Source organism: Balaenoptera acutorostrata, chromosome 16 (assembly GCF_949987535.1).
Source record: "Balaenoptera acutorostrata chromosome 16, mBalAcu1.1, whole genome shotgun sequence".
Lineage (NCBI taxonomy): Eukaryota > Metazoa > Chordata > Mammalia > Artiodactyla > Balaenopteridae > Balaenoptera > Balaenoptera acutorostrata.
Window position 1 is genome coordinate 27,622,325 of NC_080079.1, and position 22,036 is coordinate 27,644,360.

At 40.6% G+C, this 22,036-nt stretch overlaps 1 protein-coding gene across 4 annotated transcripts in view; it reads left to right on the plus strand.

Moving 5' to 3' along the window:
• Positions 1-22,036, plus strand: part of FBXW4 (F-box and WD repeat domain containing 4) — an 80,830-nt gene that overhangs the window by 1,893 nt on the left and 56,901 nt on the right. For 3 of the 4 annotated variants that reach the window (XM_057531301.1, XM_057531299.1, XM_057531298.1), the window contains exons 2-4: positions 15,242-15,337; positions 18,644-18,829; positions 19,266-19,398. In XM_057531301.1, the coding sequence (XP_057387284.1) occupies positions 15,242-15,337; positions 18,644-18,829; positions 19,266-19,398 (415 nt within the window). The remainder of the gene's footprint in view (positions 1-15,241; positions 15,338-18,643; positions 18,830-19,265; positions 19,399-22,036) is intronic. The other variant, XM_057531300.1, reaches the window with a different exon arrangement.

A 22,036-nucleotide genomic window follows, 5' to 3' on the forward strand; every position in this document is an offset into this window, starting at 1 on the left:
TTCTAATACAGTATAGCAACATTAAAGAAAGTTGGTTTAAAACATAAAAAGCTATAATACCACCACCTCTAGATAACTATTCAGTTTTAAAAATTACTTTTCATTTGCACACTTCTTCTTCCTCCTCTTAGTTGCTATCCTACTGATCCTAACAGAATAGGTACATAATAAATGTTTGTGGGCTGTACCATGAGATTAAAAACATTCCTCTAATATTAGACTTTCAGGTTGTATGCAGCTTTTTGCTATCATAGATAACAAGGAAATGAATAATTTAATGCACTTTTTGGTAAGAGCTTTATTGAGATATGTCACATACTGTATAATACATATGTCTTTTTGAATTGGTTCCTTAGGCTAAATTCTCAATATTGGCATTACTGGATCAAAGGTTATGGTTTGTAAAAAGGTGTTGTACCAAGTTACAGTGACAATAGCAACAAATTATTAAGCCAATTTCATGTAAGAATTTAAAAAATCTTTGCTATGTTAGTGGTCATATAATGGTATCTCAAAATTTTGTTATTTTGCATTCCTTTACCACTGACCAGCATAAATATTTTCCCCTGTGTTTGTTTCACCTGTGAGATTGTCTTTTCCTAGTCTTTGCGCATTTATTATTGGGGTCCTGAAGTTACTCTTATAAAGGATTCCAATTCTTGTGGGTCATAGATATTAGGCTCTAGTATGTCATCTTTGATGCAAATATTATATTTTTCCCAGTTTGTTCTTTTTACTTCACTGTTTTTAGCCTATAGAAGTTGTACATTTAAATATATCAGAATCTGTCAGTTTTTATGTGATTTTTAAATCTCTCCCCGCCCCTGCCACAAACTGAGAAATTTATGATTTCTCCACAGACCTGATAAGTCTTCTCTGATATTCTGCTGGTCTTCCTAAAATTTGATTTTTAAAAATAGTTAACACTTTCAGTAATATCACTTTTGTTTTGGTATAAGGGGTGAGTTCAACCTTCTTTTTTTCTAAACAGCTACCTAGTTACCACTACACTTTTTGTTAAATAATTCTTGTCTTTCCCTTTAGAAAGACAAAAACATTTTTAGAAAGCTTACTTTGCCAGATATTAAGTTTATATAGCTATGTGTATATACAGTCACACATACATACATATTATATATGTATATATATTGGATCTATATCTGAACTCTCCATTTTGTTCCACTGATGTATTTTTCCATTTCCATTCTATTTTAAATATTGCTGCCTTTTGACAGAGTCTAATATCTGTTAGGTTTAGATTATCCTTGTTGGATTTGTATGTGTGTGATGTCTTCACTCTCACTCAACGCCCCAGCAAAAAAAAAAAAAAAAAAAAATTCTGTGCCTTTTCAAAAGTTTCTGTGGTTTTCACTATAAAGTTTCTACATGTCTGTTGTTACACTTATTCCTAAGTATTCCTAAATATGCTATTCATTTTGTTTTTATTGCGAATGCAATCTCTTTTTCAGTATGTTTTCCAGCTGGGTATTATTAATGATGTCCAGGATTGCTACAATCTTTTGGAAATTTTGAACCTGATATTTTGTTTAACTTTTATTATTTCTAGTACGATTTTGTTGTTGATGATAATGATTCTTTGGGATTTTGGGGGCATGCAAGTCTTATTACTTTCATTTTTTGTAAGAAAAACTCTTTCAAAGAACATGTCAGTTGACCTAGAAGAGGAGTTGTCTAAAATGCCCGAAACCCAAGTCAGCCATGGCGAAATTTGGCTTTCTTGTTTATAGAGATTGAATGAACAAATGAAAGAATTTATGTTTATTTTTCTTTCCTTTTCAAATGCTCTAAAAGAGTGATAATGTGAATGAGTGTGCACTCTGTAAGTAATAATAAAAAAATGAAAATGGGTTTATAGTATAAAGTGCTTTGAGACTGCCAAGTGATTTGGCTTTATTATTTATTAGCCATGTGTGTTTTGATTTCTTGCCTATGTCCTAGGATGTGGTATCTCCAACTTTCTAGGGAAGTTGTTTTACCCCAGCACTTGATAAAGAGCAGGGTCACTGCTCACATTTTCTGAGTTGAGGGGAAAAGCTATGCGTGTTACAGCAGGTGGAGAGAATGTTTACCAGTGTGGTCTGTTTTTGGACAGCTGCAGAGATGTGATAAGCCACCAAGAGAGGTGGTTGTCATCCCTGGAGGGAGATGGCACGTACCCCAGCTCTCTTAGGGCATCAGGGAGCTTGGGCCCAAAGTTCAATGAAAGTACGGCTGCTTGGATAGTGGCAGGGCTGTAGTTCATATTTTGGGCTAATTAACTGCACACTGGACAGTAGGATAAGTTTTTATAAGCACAACACAAAACTGCATTTTATCAGAAGCCACACAACTTCACTGCCCCGGAGTTTTATCATCTATAAACAATGGGAATAACATATCCAGTAAAATGAGGCTTAAATGTTGTGATGTGTAAGTGATAGCACAGTGTTCAGCACATGGTAGGCACTCAATAAATTGGTGTAAAATGGAACATTTTAATTGCTTGGCTTCTCCTCTAGTCAGTCTATATAGCAAAAGTGAAGATGGTTTGACTTGGAGATGCTGCCTAAAGACAGGAGGTGGGGGAAAACACACACACACACTGCTTAGTTTCTCTCACCTGTCCTGAATGTTTTTGGAAACATGACAGCAGAACCTGTGGGCTTTAGGGTCTGCACTCCCTGCCGAAGAGCCTCATGAATTCTCAGAAACACAAAGTAAGGTTTACTGACCTTCCGGCCCAGGGCAAGTCCCATTCAGTTTGGCTGTTCCTAACTGATCATAGCTTTGTTGAGTAAGATGAACTGCTTTGGTTCCTTGTGATTTGTTAATGGTCTATACTTGTGCTTGAAGGCATTTTGGCCACTTTAAAACCACAAACAAATAATTTGCTTCCCTTTAGGCCTCTTGCCCAAACAGTGAACACTGGTAGGTATCCTGAACTTCTTTTTTAAGTGGACACAAAGACAGCTTGAGTCAGTCATCTGGTTTAAAATCAGTTTTATTTGAAAGTTTTATGAAGCCTGGGGGAATAGAAATATCGTTAATATAAAAATCAAGGAAATGTTTCATATAGCAATCTTTTAAGTTTTTCCTGAACAGTAGGGGCAAAACTAAGCTAGTTCAGTCTTCAAGAACAAAACAGTGAAATTTAACTCCGTCAGTTTATAATGTAGGCTAAATGCAAGAAGTTAGAAAGTATGAGAGGTGGAAGAGCAAAGGTGCTATTTTTAAATTCTGATACTGTAAAATTAACAAGAGCAAAGAATGGAAAGAAAAAAGTATATCTATGTATGTAAATCTATTTTTAAAAATACTTTTGCAGTCTTATATTAAATACTTTTGCCAGTCTTGATCTTCTTCCTCCTAAATTAAGTCCTGTATGTTTTCAAACTTGAATTTTATTTTAAATATCCTTTGAGCATTACCTGGGTGCTCTCTTGCATTTGCCTGTGATAGATTTGCCTAGAATTAACAATAGGTGTTTAGGGAGTCAGGCTCTGAGGTGTTTGCCCTGGCATGTACATTCATTCCTCAGCCAGGGTCTAGTAGGCTTGGAGCTCTTTGAGGCCAGGGGAATGGGGTATCTATTTCAGTGATGATTAACGTCCAGAGTGGTGAGATGGACACAGATAAGCAGAGTGTGTTTGTTTGTTTTAAAATGATTGCACCTAAGAGCATTTTTTTGACCCAGGAAGCATAAAGTTTCCTAACTCTGAACAGAGAAGGCATTGCTCACTGGTTACTTTTAGGGCCTAAACAGTGATTTTCAGAAAACAATTAGCAACTTAAAGTAGCTTTGGCTCTCTCCTTCACCTTTCTGCCTTACCTAGGAAGCAGTCACTTACTTGTTCTCTGGTTCATTGAAAGGTTTCTTATATGGATGTATTTATCTTCAACTGTTTTGGAAAGGCCTTATTTTTAATGGTTTTGTGAGTTAATAAAAGTGAGTTCAGTTTACATGTTTAAAATAAATGAAACAATACACCTGTGGAAGCAGGAAATGGTCTAGTACAGTCAGTACCTCCAAATGCAAACTGGAGGAATGCAAGAGGCCTTTTCCTCCAAGACTGTGAGAATATGGAAGCTGCTTATATCCTTTTCAGTCTTGTAAAACTTGAATAGTAGGGGATGAATTTCCTAGCTTTCAAGGCAGAATCATGGAGAAATCCAAAGTCCTCATAATCTACAAGATAAACAATTTATTTTGAATGAAACCTCTGAAAATACTTCAATACTCTCAGTTTTCTTAGTTTCAGTTTTCTGTGTCTAGCCGTTTCACCTTAGGTAGAGATTGTGCTTGAGCTGCTTGAAATCAAACTGGCAGTGAGGCTACTGATGAAGCATACACATTTTTTAAAAAATTATTTTTGAGTGTTTTACATAGAAAAGAATTACCTTTGTGTGACAACTTAACCTTAACTCTGGATTGACTCTGGCATTGGATTAGTTTCTGGTCCTAACTCATAACCATGGAATAGGGAGACTTTCAGGTAGACTCTTCTTGAGGCCAAGCTCCAATAAATTTTGAAAATTTAAGACGAGATTGACTGTTTGGAAAAATGAGGAAAAAGTTGAGTTTTGAATTTCCAGTGAAAATTGACATGCCCCCTACTCTGATCTACAGAAACAGATTTTTGATAAACTCCAGAATTTATCTCAGGTGTGTCAACCATCAGATGAGGTTGAGAATCCAAAGATTTGGTTTATCCTTGAGGAAAGTCCTTTCTATTCAGCAATCTTGCCCAGATTTGAACAGCTTTCAGATGGAACTCCAGGTGTAATCAGTAGAAGCAAGATGGTTGTGCTAATTAAGAATATGTTTATGAATCTTGAATCATGTAAAGGCTTGAACTGTATCTAAAACTGACTGTGAGACTATCTGGAGAAAGAATTTATCTCTTGTTAGAGGTTTGGCTCCTTTGTCTCAACTTTGAGTTAGTTCTTCGTTATATCCAAATTGTCCACATTGCCCTCCCTGGGAGTCTGGGCCACCCAATGGGCCTTTGTGCCTGCCCCTCTTTAGCCGACAATTAATTGCCAGTACATTCTTTCTTCTTCTCCTCCTTTTTTGGTATTTGACATGAGCTCAAATTGTTGAGAAAGGTGACAACTGTGAAATGAAGACAGGGCTTGGAGACACCTTAAAAAATACATGCAAAGGCCACTAAATGACAAGAGCAGACTGCCAGGCTCTTTCAAAACATCACCACGTCTGTTGACTTTCCATTCCTTGTTCGCAGCACAAAATTGGAGGTCAAAGAATCATAGGAGTTAGAGATGGAAAAGACATTTGGGGTCAGCCAGTTCATGCCTCCGCCTCCTCCTGCCCCTGATTCCAAATCATTCCTTACATTATATTTTCTCCCCCAGCCCTTGTACAGTTTTCACAGTCTTCACTCGACCCCGGCTGTCACCTTTGGGGAATGATGCTGGAGGCTCTGTCCAGTTTCTCCTCGGCAAAGAGAGATACTGCCTGTGCCCCCAATTGACATTCGTGAACTTCTTTGTTGGTGGTCTCAGCTGAGAGGCTGAAGGCTAACTGGAAGTCTCTCTGCTGCCTGGCAAGGGGGTTTTCTAGACAGAACTGAGGTGCATTTAGTGTATGATGATGTTGGGGAAGGGGAAAAGGGCCGGGGTACAGTGCAACCAGTGCAATTTGTTCCTAGGCTTTTCTCTAGGAAGGCTTTTGACCTGAAAGGAGGTGTGTGTGTGTGTGTGTGTGTGTGTGTGTGTGTGTGTGTGTGTGTGCACGCTCACATGCGGAATATGGCATTGGGGAGGTGGACAGAGACAAGGAAATTACCTTGAATAGGAGTTTGGTAAGAACCCTAACTTGGATATTGGTGGGTTAAACAAACAAATAAAAAATGCTAGTCCTGTGAAGTAGTAGATGATTATTTTAAGAAGTACATGTTAGGGGGACTTCCCTGGTGGCCCAGTGGTTATGAATCCGCCTGCCAATGCAGGGGACACGGGTTCGAGCCCTGGTCTGGGAAGATCGCACATGCTGCAGAGCAGCTAAGCCCGTGCGCCACAACTACTGAGCCTGTGCTCTAGAGCCCGCAAGCCACAACTACTGAGCCTGCGTGCCATAACTACTGAAGCCCTCATGCCTAAAGCCAGTGCTCCGCAACAAGAGAAGCCAGTGAAATGAGAAGCCCAAGCACTGCAACAAAGAGTAGCCCCCGCTTGCTGCAACTAGAGAAAGCCCGCGCGCAGCAGCGAAGACCCAATGCAGCCAAAAAAAAAAAAGTCCGCATGCTGCAACTAAGGTCTGGTGCAGCCAAAATAAATAAATAAATAAATTAATTAATTAAAAAAAAAAAAGAAGTGCATGTTAGGGAAGAAATAGGTATTAGAAGTTTCAGCTTAGAGTCAAGTTGAGTAGAACAGAAAGGCTGGAGGCAAGTATTTTGGTCTAGGGGACACTGTTGCTTTTGGGGTCTCCCCTTTAAGAAAGTAGAAAAAGAGCTGTCTTATGTTCACTGGCTACATGGTTTGGCAGGGGGAATGGTCATTTTTAGAGGCAGCTTTGGAAGGTTACCCCCAGCTCCCCTTCTTGTTCCAGCAGCTGTTGGGAGCAGTCTGAAGGGGGTATTATATTTCTTCTGGTAACTCTGCCAAGAATGAGAGGAAATCCACAACCTGTGGGCTTTTGGGGGGGATGGGGATGGGGTGGCAGGTGATGGGACAGGGAAATTAAATTGTTTTATAGTAAATATGTTGAGATACTTTTCCTGGAAAGCTGTTTCACTGAAAGGAATGATATTTCCCCTGCTCACTAGCTCTGTAATTGGTACTTTCTCTGTGGAGAAAGGGAAATAGTCCTCTTCCAGTACTTCTTTTTCTTTCTTCCCTGTAGATCCAGCTTTGATCTCCTATGTTTCTTAGAATTTCCTTTAGAAAGTCCACACTGAAAAGGTGAGTCAAGATTCAGATACAGGTGGTGTGTGTGATTAAAAGTGGCCTCCCTCCAGAAGTGAGTTACTAAAGGGGAACCTCTCATTCATCCCTTATCTTCACTACGGTTTGACTTTGTCATAATGGCCTAGAAACCGGAGATTTCTGGAGAAACTGGAGTAAAAACTTTCTGGGTGGCGTCTGGTTCATGTTCTCTCCATCTCTTCATCCAGGCTGGAAGGGCACCAGGGATTTTTGAAGCCTGGCCGCTTGGGCTGAGAACCTGTTTTGGTGATTAATATGAAACACAGTTGCAAGATTAAAAACAATAAAAAAACAACCCTGAGAAGCAGAGCAGTATAATTATTCCTCACATTTCAGATGGAGAGCCCAGGGAAAAGTCATTTGGAAGGTATGAGAACAAAATCCACTTCTGAGTCTGTGGTAGTGCCTGATTCATGACTCAGAAGATGGCCTGCTCACAAAAAACAGTGGCATCTTTCTTGCTGTTGTTTATTCTCAGAAAGTGCTACATCAGCCTTTCTGAAAGCTGTATTGTGGGATTCTTGAAAAACTGATTCTGTGATTAAATGAGTGTGGGAAATGCTGTGTTCCACATCCCCTCTCTTGGGGATTCACAATGCCCATTGGTAAATTAAAGGCTCAGAGAAGTCCTGTGCTAGAGAGACCTGTTTAATTTTATTTCAGCATTGTCCAAAATGTTTTGACCATAAAATTCTTTTTTCTCCTGCTTAATATCTCTTAACCCCTTGCAGAATACACACACTGGTCAAGTGCCCTGCAAATATAGAACTTGACCAATAGCAGGAGGAAATGAATGTGAACACGGCCCTAAATCCTCAGCTCACATAAAGAATCAGGGTTATGCCCAGTGCTTCAGAAACTGCTTTGGACAGCTTTGACATGTGGGTGCCACATTAAGATACTTCATCTGCTCAGATTCCTTCCCTTGAGCCTCTCTAGCATAAGAATTTGGAGGGCTTGGTTGAATTTCTGAAGATGTGGTATACTGTACATTTTTAGGAAGGGCCTTTGGAGCTTGAAGGTAGTGTGTCTAGGCTCCTGAAAAATCTATAGGTATTGTTGAAAGTGTGACTTGCCAAAGGGGGAACTGTATTTCTGATAGATACCTAAGCAGTATCTATCAGAATACCTGTTATGCTAGGACCACGGTTCTTACCTTTTTGTCTAAGACATATTTTTGTATGGTGTTAGAACTTTTGATAGTACATTAAAGGATTAAAAGATGAATGTCTTTTTTTAAAAAAAGCAGGTTTCAGAAAGTTGAAAAACCTGTCCATTTACTTGTTCCCTGTTTGGTATGTTACTGTTTGAGTAGAACTGTTTACTGCCCTGACCTTGTTCTCTTATATCTTTTGAGGTAAAGTTTATATATGTTCCTCTGAACACGCAATCTTTCTCTTTTTCGCGGCAAATTGTGTCATGGGCCATATTGGGGCTCCGTGGTTTGTCTGACAGATGGCTTCATAAAAATGTGGATCTTTGGTTGAATGAAAATGAAGTCTATAAATCATGAAACATTTTGTGGCACACTTGTTCAGGGTTCCTGGTGCACCACTGCTCTGCAGCATGCTGGTTGAGATACACTTTTAGAAGTACTAAGAGTTTTAAGAGTCAATGCTGTGGAATTTATGACGGTATTGGACAAACAAGACATACAGCTGTGAAAAGCTAACAGTGCCTCAGTTTATGGTAGGTTCAGTCTAAGGGTTCACGTGAGAGAGAGAAGAATGTTTGGAGGAGTCAGGGAAGTAGAGGCTTAAACTGGATTTTGAAGAAAAATGGGTGAATTTGACTACTACCCAAAGGGGGAAGCATGCATTTGTCAGGGACAAAGGTAGGCTGGTTCTGGCAATATAGGAGAAGGTATTGGGATGGGAATGAATGTAAAAGAGAGATGGCTTGGCTGGAGTTCAGTTGCAGAGTGTGGAGGCATGGGAGGTGAGGTTGAATTGAGTAAAGGGAGCTGACATTTGGAGGCCTTTCAAGGGAGATGTGGGTTTGCTCCATGCTCTCCTTGCCTTTGGTCCTGTCCTCATGATGGGCATGTTCCCTGTAATCTCACTTCTCCTTGGGTGTTGAGGCTGTTCCCTATTCCCTGGCCAGAAGGATAGGCAGTTTAACACAATGTATGATTTTTCATTGATTTATTTTGAACCTTAATTATAGACCTCTGCTCCTGAGGCCATTGGAGGATTTAGTCTAACACGTGTATAAATGAAGAGTTAGAAGCTTCTTGTCTTGGGCTGTTTAAAAACTTGTACATACATTAGAGCCAGATTCTTAGTATTGGTAGCAGAGCTGGTGGGCACAGCCAATATGGGGGGAAATCTGCTTTCTGGTGAGCAAGAAGATCAAAGAAATCGAGACAGTGTTGAGTTAAAACTCCAAGCCCCCAAGCATCATTTTGCATAGCCCTGTCTCCCATCCTTAGCCCACTTCCCCTTGAGATGGCCTTGTTCTACACTTGTGGACAGATACGCTCCTTTACTGAATTCCCAAGGCAGCAGGAACTTATGCTTAATGGAAATCATGTCGGTCACGCAGGTAGGCAGCATTGGCGGTATCAAGGGGAATCAAACTTCAAGATGGGGCAAAGAGGGAAATTGATTTGTGATCCAGGAGGTTTCTGATCTCAGAGACTGTGCAGGTAAAGACGTCTCTAATATACTCACACTTCCCCTCCTTCATCCCCCAGCCATTTTTCTTCAAATTCGGTTTATTTATTTGCTTTTGGTTTGGGGTGTGAGTGAGGAGAGGTGAAATGAAAGGGGACTCTAGATAACTGCCTAGATTAATTTCTGTCCCTCTGGACTCACTGTTGCCAAGATTTTAAGGGGCCTGATAGCTTACCGTGGGTGCATGTTGTGTTGTTTTTGTTTAAAATAGGTCATGCACCCAGGAATGCAGTCAAACTATAATGGTGACTAAGTGCCGGAAAACTGAGAGGGAGGGGGGCCAAGTGGAAAAATGAGCCTGAGGCAAGAGAAAGAGGGCTGGGAAAATGGAAGTTCCACCAGGCCCACAGGCCAGGTTAGAGATTCCTCCATGCATTAATAGCTGCGCCAGAGGTTTATTTACAGGGCACTAATCATTTTGGGGGGGAGCGCCCCCACTTTATACCAATAACTGTTGAAGAAACAGCCAAGCTGAGAGCATTTCAAGGATGGGAGCAAGAGTCCTTATTGAATTCCCAGGGGCACCTACTCCTGTCTTCTCAGGCACTTTGGACTTGTTCTACCGACTCCCTTTGACTAGGTTGTGATAGGTCCCTACAGGGAGGGAGGGATACCTGTCTTCAGAGAGAGGAGTTTTTTTAGTCCTTCTGATTTTTCAAGTGTTGAAGCCAATAAGAATATAGATATGATTTGGCCACCAGCTAGGGAAACTAACCATCAGAAAGAACTGAACAAACAAAAGGGATTAAAAAAAAAAAAAAAAAAAGCTGAGTTGTTAAGCTGCTTTTAACAAAGTGTAACTGTTTCTCAAGTGAAAGCCAAATGGAATGTTTTTAAAAAGTTGAAATTTGATTTGAAAGACCAGAGCCAAATATTTTGATTATGGTGTTGGTTGTGGGAGAGGATGCCTGCACCTGCTGCTTGGTAGCAGCATCTAAAGTTCAACTTTGAAAGTTTCTTGCTTCTGTGATCAGGCCCTCAGGGCAGTGCTTTGACCCTTAGTAAAGTGTCACCAAATGGCAGTTAAGTGACCAGGGAGATGAGAGAAGTATTGTCCTTATCCCAATTCAGGAAATATATTGATTCTTTCTCCCTTGTTTCCTTCCTGCTATGATCCAGAATATTCAATTTTTGGTTTCACCTCCACCTACTAACTTAGACCTAACTCAAGAGGAGAGGTTTAACTATGAACAATCTCCTCTTTTATATCTGGGAGGGACTTGTAGATAAGATTTGATAGTGGGTCTAATCTTTTTCACTACGAGTTCAATTCTCTTGGTCCATCCTGTTGACTGTCTTTTATGGTCCTTGGTTTTCTAACCATCTAGTAGTGTAGGTCGCTCTCTAGAAATGTGAAACTGGGGACCACATTCACCCAGTGGAAGAATTCAATAATATATTTTAGCTTTAACATGTGTGTACCCAAATCCTAATCACTCAGCCTGAAAGAGGGCTAATGTTTGACATTAGAAGAACAATTTCTAAGAGTTATAATTAAATTAGTTAGAAGAAAAAGAAATGATTATTAGATTAGCTTTAGTGATGTCACTATTCATTGATATAAACTACTACTATATTTATATTTATGTAAAAATAATTAACCTTTTTCAAGTGATTTGTAACTTATCCTGTATTTCGTTTTAGTTGTCATTTTAAAACACCATAATTGTATGAAATACTATCCTTATTTCATAGGTGCAGATATGGACAATTAGAGAAGCTAGGTAACCAGGGTTGTATCATTAATAAGAGGCAGAACTGGGGCCCAGATCCCAGTTTCCTATGTCTGCATTCTGTGTTTTTCTCATAACTTCATTTAATCTATTATTTAAATGAAAGTAAATTAAAAGGTTAAAGGTAAATGAAAAGACCAAAGTATCAGCAATTATGTGATACATATTTTAAAAAATACTTCCTAAACTCCATCTGTTTACCTCTTCTGAGCTATTTATGGAGACATAATTTTATGTAGTATCTCCTCACCTTTACCTTTATAAATTTGACTTTGTTTTAAAATTACCATTACTTGTTACCGTAATTTCCAAAATGTTTTGCAGTGCTCACATTTGTTGTTTCTAATAGCAATATGTTCCATTGTGTTAGTATACCATTTTCCCCCACAGACAGACATCTGGGCTATTTCTAGATTTTAGCTCTAATATACAGCTGCAACTATAAATATCTTTGTAAAAAAATATTTTTCTTTTGAATTATTTCTTTCTGATATAGTGTTGGGAATGCTGGGTCAGAAGCTATCATTGAACTTCTTTTCTTGACAGAATGCCTTTCCGAAAGGCTGTACCAGAGTGCTACCAGCAATATATAAACAAACCCAAATCCTTTTATCAAACCAAAGCTAGTATGTGGTTCTTCCACTTAATAGATGTGAGGTGGTACTTTATATTAATTGTTTTAATGTGCATGTTTGTAAACTATTATTGTTTCGGGATGTTTCCCCAGTGTTTATCATGGGAACTCTGTGTGACTGTTCTTTTTTTTTTTAAATAAATTTATTTGTTTATTTTTGGCTGAGTTGGGTCGTTGTTGCTCCTCACGGGCTTTCTCTAGTTGCAGCTCTTCGTTGTGGTGCCTGGGCTTCTCATTGCGGTGGCTTCTCTTGTGGCAGAGCACAGGCTCTAGGCGTGCAGGCTTCAGTAGTTGTGGCTTGCGGGCTCTAGAGCGCAGGCTCAGTAGTTGTGGTGCACAGGCTTAGTTGCTCCACGGCATGTGGGATCTTCCCGGACCAGGGCTCAAACCCGTGTCCCCTGCATTGGCAGGTGGATTCTTAGCCACTGCACCACCAGGGAAGCCCCTGTGTGACTGTTCTTATCTGCTATTTGATATGGATGACAGAGTGTTATCCTGATAGATTTTTATCAGTCCCCTAAAAGTTTTAGGGATAAAACTTTAGGGATAAAACCCATAGCATTAATTGTTAATTTTCCCCTGCTCTGTTGCTTTCTTTTTAATCTTTTTAAATCTCTTTCTTTCTTCTATGCAGTATTTAAAATTTAAATACTTTAAAATACTTTTACTTTTAGTTAAAAAAACTATTTTAAATTTACTCTTTCATTTTGGGGGAATTTATTATACCTATTGTGATATGAAATGAAAATTTTTTGCTCTATTGATATCCAGTTTTATCAAAAGCATTATTATTATTTTAATGAGTATTTTTATCTTTACCAAAATATTACATTGTAGAAAAATTGGGAAATACATAAAAACACAAAGAAGAAAGTTAAAACACCCAAAGTTGGCTATCCACAGTTAACTATTTTAGAGTCTGGAAATCTTCTAGTGTTCTTTCTAGGCATGCATATTTTTCTTCCCTCCCTTCTTTCTAATAAAGCTGGGACATGTAATAGAAACCCAACAGCACTAATTAAGTAGTGATTTCTTTCCTAACTTTGAAATTTTACTTTGTATCTGTTAGAATCTTGAAAGCAGGACTTGCTTGCTGTCTTTTAGTAAAGGGTAGTAAATGTGAAGATATAGCAAATACTGGAAGAAATGTTTGTTTCTCTCCTTTTCTGGGTAGACATGACAAGTTATTACTCTGTGTCCCAAGCAGTGTACCTTGTATTGTCCAGTGGAGCAAGCCAAGGAGACACAGGGGAGATATGGGGGCCTGAAATGGAATGTTCAAATTCTTGCCTCCAGTTTCAAAATTCCGTCCAAATGTGCACTTTCACGAGGGACTTGAGCTCTTCTCCCTACCCCCTACCACTCCAACCCACCCCAAAACTATGCCATTCTTTTTGCTGCTGAGCTCCCTCATCTCTTACTGCTCCAACTTTCTTCATCCAGAAAGTACTACTGAAACTTCCCCTTCAACATTTTTTGAATGAAAAATTTAAAACATAGGGAGAAGTTGAATGAATTGTATAATGAACACTCATACACCCGCCACCTAGATTCTACAGTGAACATTTTACTATGTTTGTCTTATCATGCATTTAAAGTGAGTTGCAGATAGCAGTACACTTCACCTCTAAACAGTTTTGCATGCATGCATATCATTGACTAGAGTATATTGGTTTATGGTTCTTTTTTTTTAAGAAAAATTTATATACAATGAAATGGTCAAATTTTAAGTTTATCATTTGATACATTTTTGACAAATGCATACACACTTGCATGACCCAAATTCCTTCAAGATTTAGATATAAAGTGTTACCCCAGAAAGCTTCTACATATTCTTTCCCAGTCAATTCCCATCTCCACCCTGGTGGTCAACACTGTTCTGATTTTTTTCACCATTCATTAGTTATTCTTCTAATCAAACTTCACATAAATGGAATCATACAATATGAACTGTTTTGTGTAAGGTTTCTTTCATTCAGAATGTTTTTGAGATTCACCCACATCATTGTGTGTATCAATAATTCTTTCCTTTTTATTGCTGAGTAGTATTCCATTGTATGAATATGCACCGAAGTGTGTTTATCCATTCTCCTCTTGATGGATGCCTGGGCTGTTTACAACTTTTGGCTATTATGACTAAAGTTCCTATGAATAGTCTTCAGTAAGCCTTTTGTGGACATATGCTTTCATTTCTCTTGGGTAATTGCTAGGTCATAGAATAGGTATATGTTTGGATTTATAATAAACTGCCAGACCTTTTCCCAAAATGGCTGTACCATTTTCATCTCTCACAAGAATGTAGGAGAGTTCCTTATTCAAACACACACACACACACACACACACACACACACACACAGGGAGGATTTCTTCATATTTTTGGGCTTGTATATTCATTTTGATGAGCAGAAAATTTTAATTTTGATAAAATCGAATTTATTGGATTTTTCTTTTATGTTATTGCTTTCTATGTCTTAAGAAACTGTTGTCTACTTCCTGAGCCACAGAGATATTTTTATATTTTTTCTTCTAACAGCTTTATAGTTTTAGATTTTATGTTTAAATCTGTGATCTATTTTGAATTAATTTTTCTGTGTGGTGTGAGGTAGGGATTTTTTTCCACATGGCTAACCAGTGGTCCCAGTACTCTTTGTCATCCCTTCCCTGTTAGATAGCTTTGGCATCACTATGGACACTCTAAAGGACAGGCTGTTCTCCTTGGCCTTCTTTTTTTTTTTTTTTTTTTAAAGGATTTTCTTATTTATTTATTTATTTATTTTTGGCTGTGTTGGGTCTTCGGTTCGTGCGAGGGCTTTCTCCAGTTGCGGCAAGCGGGGGCCACTCTTCATCGCGGTGCGGGGACCGCCCTTCATCGCGGTGCGCGGGCCTTTCTCTATCGCGGCCCCTCCCGTCGCGGGGCACAGGCTCCAGACGCGCAGGCTCAGCAATTGTGGCTCACGGGCCCAGCTGCTCTGTGGCATGTGGGATCTTCCCAGACCAGGGCTCGAACCCGTGTCCCCTGCATTAGCAGGCAGATTCTCAACCACTGCGCCACCAGGGAAGCCCTCCTTGGCCTTCTTGATTATCCTAGTGTGGAGGGAGAAGAGTTATTTCTTACTTGTCTCCTAACCTGTTCACTTATATTCAGATATTTTCTGGATGTTCTGAGTCCTGACTTGTAAAAAAGCCCAGGGAATTTTCTCTGGTTGGCAGTGAGTTGTAGTGATTGGATTATCTGCTCTGTCTGGACACAGGATGGCCAGTGTACCAGTGAAGGAACGGGTGAAGGTATCTCAGAACTGGAGGTTGGGGCGCTGCCGACAGGGGATTCTGCTGAAGTGGAAATGCAGGTAAGTAGCCTCTTGACTCTTTCAAAGCTACCTGGGACATTAAAGAATGCTGGGAAATGAAAAATCTAGTCCTAGCTGGAGTATAAATGTGCCTGTCTTGGGTGATGGGGCACTGGTGATCCTTTAAATACCACAAAAGGGGCATCAGAGGGACAACTTTTTTTCACATTTAAAAAAAGATTATAAAAAATGTAATTTATTTTAACAGATCCCATATTTTTATGATTAAAAAAATAATAAATGTTTATTGTAGAAATTTGAAAAAATAGAAGAGCTTAAAGAAGAAAATAAAACTTTCCTATAATCCTACCACTCAGAGGTAACTTCTGTTAATGCACCTCATCAAAAGAAATAAATGAAGCCAATATTTCAACTCATCTTATTTTACAATTTTTTTTTTTTTTTAATTTTCTACTCTAGAGAGTTACACCTTCACTCTTGGCTTCCTGTAGCCCTCTCCCCTACTTTTATTAAAAAGCAAAATAGGATCTGAAGGTTTGGATATGTATGTTACAGGAGGTAGAGCTTAGAAAAAAATGGCAGGAAATTTAGATAATGGCTTTAGCACTGCTAATGCTAAATTTTATACTTTATACAAATTTTATACTTCATTGATGCTGAATTATTTCATAGTTATTATTTGACTCCCTACCAAAAAAGTGCTCTTTGTTGATTGGTTGGAATGGATAGGGAACATCATGATTCCACATTCCAGCGGACCTGGACCTGTGCTGATAGGTTCAGGCAGGCTTCTTCATCTGATGACCTTTTCTCTTGTTTGTGTACAATTTCTGCTGCTTTCACTGACACGGGTTACTGCAAATTATGTGGTGGTGATGATGGTAAAGCAACTACAGGGGAGAAAGATGGATTTGTATGACAAGGGGCTTTACCCTCTGCTTCCCACTTTTGCCTTTTCTTACCAGAAAGAAGAGTTTATTTCTCTAACAAGGTTTTGTTCCTGACATCTATTTGGGCTGGTTTCAAGCAATTTGGCAAATAAATACACAAAATGGTTACCAGGCTGCCCTGCGATTCTCCACTGTTCACCTGGCATGAACCTGGTTTCTTGTCCTGGGCAAATGGCTGTTTACCAGATGGCTCTAAACACATGAATTCCAAACCCCTCTGTTTGCTGCCCACTTGAGTGTGCCACAAACTCGTGCAAGGGGATGTTGAAGAGGAATGTGCATAATGAATGAGAGTGCAGGCATCTGTACACACTCTACACATGTTCCATATAATATTTGCACACACTTGTAAAAACCTCATGTGCAGAAACTAGTTACTACAAAGTCCAAGCTGCATTTAATGGTCCATCTTTGCAGAACTTTTCCACATTCCCATGATGCTTGTATTAAGGAGTCTGGGGAAGAAACACAGCCCAGTTTGCTCAGACAGGCTTGGCAGTGGGAGATGGTGTCTCTATAAATGGGGATGAATCATCTGTCCCTATGCTTTGCTTGGGACCTGGTAGCTCTAGGACCCCTATGTGGTGTAGGACAGGCTGCTGGGATGTACCTTGTGCAAGGGGCTTAGTCCCCACCAGAGAGCATGGTGTCTGGCAGAGTCTTCTTTCTTCTTAAGGCTCACTCTGTGCCATGGGACTGGCCTGTGGTTTCTAACCTTTCTTCCTCCTGCCAGTTTGTAGAGGGAATCTTTAACTATTTGTGGATTTCTCTTATCAGCTGCCTGTGAGAGCCAACTATTTCTCTGTAGTCTCTGAACTGTAGTAGACTGCTCTGGAGCTTTGTTTTTCCATTGCCACACTTACCCTCTAATACATAAATGTAGGTATCCTCTGTGAGGATCTAGGAATCTAATCAGTACATTAGCATCCTTTCCTAAATGGCTTTATTCCTTTTACTTAAAAATGGCCCTTTTGGGCTTCCCTGGTGGCGCAGTGGTTAGGAATCTGCCTGCCAATGCAGGGGACACGGGTTCGAGCCCTGGCCCAGGAAGATCCCACATGCTGTGCCACAACTACCGAGCCTGAGCTCTAGAGCCTGCAAACCACAACTACTGAGCCCACGTGCCACAACTACTGAAGCCTGCGCGCCTAGAGCCCGTGCTCTGCAACAAGAGAAGCCACGACAATGAGAAGCCTGTGCACTGCAATGAGGAGTAGCCCCCGGTCACCGCAACTGGAGAAAGCCCACACACAGCAACGAAGACCCAACACAGCCAAAAAAAAAAAAAGGCCCTTTTGCTCTAGTAGGACAAGGGAATGGGGCTTCCCTGGGCTCACTCTTTTCTTTTCTCTATCACACCCTAACTGATCTATTGGGAAAGAGGTGTGTACGGAGGTCCTGGAATCTTGAAACTTATCACTTAAACTTCAGATCAGTGAGGACACAGAATGAAAAAATTACTTCATCTGGGTGGAAGGTTCCTTTTTGCCCTTCCCCACCCCTCAATCATTGCATTTTCGTTGGTCTGCCTACCCACAAGAAGTATAGGTAGCCAGTAATTCAAGTCTTAAGCATTCTCTGTTTATTTATTTGTTTATTTATTTATTTATTTAGGCCGCACCACGGGCAGCTTGCAGGATAGTTCCCTGGCCAGGGATTGAACCCAGGGCCATGGCAGTGAAAGCGCTGAGTCCTAACCACTGGACCGCCAGGGAACTCCCAAGCATTCTCCATTTAAAAGTGATATTTAATTGGTCTTTTATTCTGACTTTCTTTTAGAAAGTCCAAAGAAGATTAGATCACCACAAAGCTCAATCACTCTAGTTTTCTAAAGGTAGCCTAAGGGTAGGTAGTTTTGAAGGAGGGGGGCGAGGTATAGACTTAACCTTGCAGGTTATTGCTAAGTGGGGAATTGGTCAGCCTCTCCAAAGATTGAAGTTGAATTTTCATGCTATATCTTTTTTTTTTTTTTTGAGGAGGTTTCTTCTTTTTTTAAAAATTAATTAATTAATTAATTAATTTTTGGCTGTGTTGGGTCTTCGTTGCTGCGCGCGGGCTTTCTCTAGTTGCGGTGAGCGGGGGCTACTCTTCGTTGCAGTGCGTAGGCTTCTCATTGCAGTGGCTTCTCTTGTTGCAGAGCACGGGCTCTAGGTGCATGGGCTTCAGTGGTAGTGGCACGCGAGCTCAGTAGTTGTGGCTTGTGGGCTCTAGGGTGCAGGCTCAGTAGTTGTGGCGCACGGGCTTAGCTGCTCCGCGGCATGTGGGATCTTCCCAGACCAGGGCTCAAACCCGTGTCCCCTGCACTGGCAGGCGGATTCTTAACCACTGCGCCACCAAGGAAGTCCCTTCATGCTATATCTTGATGGTCCTTAAATTTTGTTTTCCATCTCTGCAGTCAGATGCCCTGGATGCAGCTAGAGGGTGATTCTCTGTACATATCCCAGGCTAATTTCATCCTGGCCTATCAGTTCCGCCCAGATGGTGCCAGCTTGAACCGGAGGCCCCTGGGAGTCTTTGCTGGGCATGATGAGGACGTTTGCCACTTCGTGCTGGCCAACTCGCATATTATCAGTGCAGGAGGGTAAGTGCTGCAGGCTTCTCCTTCCTTCCTCCTCCTCAGTATTCTTCAGAGACCTTCTGCCTGCCTCTGACTTTTCTGTCTCAACTCCAAAGGGATGAGTAGGGAGACTAGTAGAAGGGGTAGTGTTTTTTTCCATTTAAAGCAGGTACTTAATAGGGTTAGCTGGAGAAGGAAAACAGGAAGAGCCTTTAATGAAAAGTGAAACTGGTTTTGATACTCTCAAGTGGGAAATTTGTTTTGTCTCTCAGCTCTGTTCGGCCCCAAGTATACTGAAGAAGTAAAGGTATCTAGAAACTCAGCACCTTATTGGGCTGAATTGCCTAAAGCTTAGCAAATTTGGAAGTCATTGGAGACTCTGGCTGTTTCTGTAGACTTGTTCTTTTCCTACAGAGAGAATAACTGTCTCTTGGGGGTTGGCTTCTTATTTCTCTTGTAGAGATGGGAAGATTGGCGTTCATAAGATTCATAGCACCTTCACTGTCAAGTACTCAGCCCATGAACAGGAGGTGAACTGTGTGGATTGCAAAGGGGGCATCATTGTGAGTGGCTCCAGAGACAGGACAGCCAAGGTGAGGTGGTCTCCCCCTTATATACTGTTATTTCCTACTGTCTATAGGGAGTGGGGTGGGAGAGGGTGGATAGGACCTTGAGTCTCAGGATTGGCTGAGGGCACTGAGTTGGGGCAGGGGGGGAAGCGACACAATAAAGAACTCACTTATGTGCCTCTGGCATGCAGCTTGCCATGCCAGGCTATGTCCCTGCCAGCTGGCCTGGGAAAGGAGTGGACAGTGGCTGGGAAGCTTGCCACTCACTTGAAATGTGGTGTGAACTCAAAAACAGAGGGCCTGGCCAGCTTTTCCTCCCTGAGCTGAGTTTCCTCAAGTTTGTGGGTTGAGTTCTAACCCCAATATTTTATTTTAAAATCTCCCTCCTTTTGCTCGCTCTCTGTTTGAGAAGGTTAATTTTTTACCACCTTGTTTATAAGCAATCGGGCTGATAATTAAAATGTGTTTTTACTGCTTCTCTGGAGAGTGATGTGGTCAGTAAGCAGTGGAAAGACGACTAGAGGAGGGCATTGTTCGTTGTGTCATTGCCAAGTTGCCTGGTCTAAAGTCAGACATCTGCCAAGGCCCAACAGAATGAGACTGATAAAGTAGTGTAACCCCTGCTTTATGGACTCAGCTCCTCCACGTCTGGGTCAAATAGGCTTTCACCCATGAGGCAGAGAAGAACTTTCTCCATCCCTGTGTCCAGTAGCCCTTGCCAGGGCCCACACATGCCTGATCCTTTGGGACTGCTGTGGGAACTTTGCTGATAATTCAGTTAATGGTGCAGGAAGCTCGATAGGTTCTTGCTTGTGTGTTTCCCAGCATCTGGAGACTCCACAGTGCTAATAGGAGCAAAATGCTTGACCATGTCAGCAAATGGGACTCTAAGACACATAGGGAGGGGACTCAGGAGAGAGAAGTTGCAATCTTTACTAACTTTTCTGGCTCCATGTTCCCTCTAGTGATTACACCTTCATGTGAAAATGTTGCTAATTTATGTAAAAAGAAGGACTAAATATGTTCCTTTTTATTTATGGAAGTTTCTCCTCCCTTTGCTAATTTTTTCCTTACACTTTGTATTTTATCAGAGAGATGTGTGCATCAGCACAGGGAGCCTGAGAAAAATTCAGAAAACCTTCTTCTTCTTTTTGTTTTTTAATTTAAAACAACAGAAATTTATTACCTCACAGTTCTAGAGGCCAGAAGGCTAAAATCAAGGTTTCTTCTTTTTAATTAATTTTTATTGGAGTATAGTTGCTTTACAATATTGCATTAAGTTGCTGCTGTACAGCAAAGTGAATCAGCTCTACGTATACACATATCCCCTCTTTTTTGGATTTCCTTCCTGTTTAGGTCACCACAGAGCACTGAGTAGAGTTCCCTGTGCTGTACAGTAGGTTCTCATTAGTTATCTATTTTATACATAGTAGTGTATATATGTCAATCCGAATCTCCCAATTCATCTCACCCCAGAAAATCTTTTGAACCAACATGGAAACTGAATTTCCTATCTCTTGCTTCCGAATCCCCCACCCCATACTTACTTCAGGTTTCTGATTGGTCACTGTCTTTGTACCATTCCTTGTAAAGAGACCAACCTTAACTTGCTATACTGCTCAGAAGTCAATTTGCGCAGAAACCTTTTGTGCATGTGGGACCTAGATATTCTCATCTCATTCTAGCATTTTCTTGTCACGGCTTCAAGCTTCCCCGTGAAGCCTTCAGTGACATCTCTTTCTTCTATCCATTTCTCTGTGGTCTGACACCCAGAGCAGTGTACAGCTAAGCTTTATGACCACAGGTAGCAATTCAGGGCTATAGACTGCTTACAGTTGAAGATTGACAGCAATTTTATTTAGGATATTGGGTTAGTTTCATGTTTTAAGTACAATTATTTAGTGGTTTAGTATTTTTAAGCATTAAAATCGGTACTTTCTAATTCTAAAATTGTCACTGCAGTAGATCCTATTCCTTTTGAGGATTTCTTTTTAGTCAGTGGCAGAATTCTCCCCCCTGGTTCTTCAACTCCAGGAAGCTAGTCAGCTGTTTTGCGGTTTCCCAGTGACCTCCAGGCCAGCTCATCTTTTCTGGTTTTCTGGATGCTGCTTCTGTTCTCTCCTTCTATTGTTGTCTTTGCATTTAGCCGTCTTCATCTTCCTGGACCATTTTCACATTACCCACATTTAGTCTTTTATAACTGACTTTCCATTTCTTTTTGGTGGCATCTGTAATTCTCCAGCTGCTTCTACAGGTTTCTAATACCTGAACCTACATAAGAACTTAGTCATGTTTGTCTGTAAACATCTATAGCCTGTTTTTTGGGAGTTCCCCAAAATGGACTATGTTTTAGGAAAGAGATTTATTGAGGTGAAGGGAAACAAAACATTTTCTTTGCAAAACTTCTGAGCTAGGGACTGCCCAGAGAGCTTCCTTCCCCTGCCCCCAATCCTAGTTTCAGATTTACTGTGACTTAGCTTGGATTGCCTCTCTCGGCTTTGGTGAGGCTGGCCCCATCCTGAGATGTGATAGGATGGTAGCTTACATTCTTGCTGGGCCTGGGCCAGGTCTGATCATTCCTTCATTTTTTTCCGTTTTCTTTATTCTTTCTTTCATTCTGATAAGTGCTTACTGTATGCCCGGCTTCAAAGGGGAGGAAGAT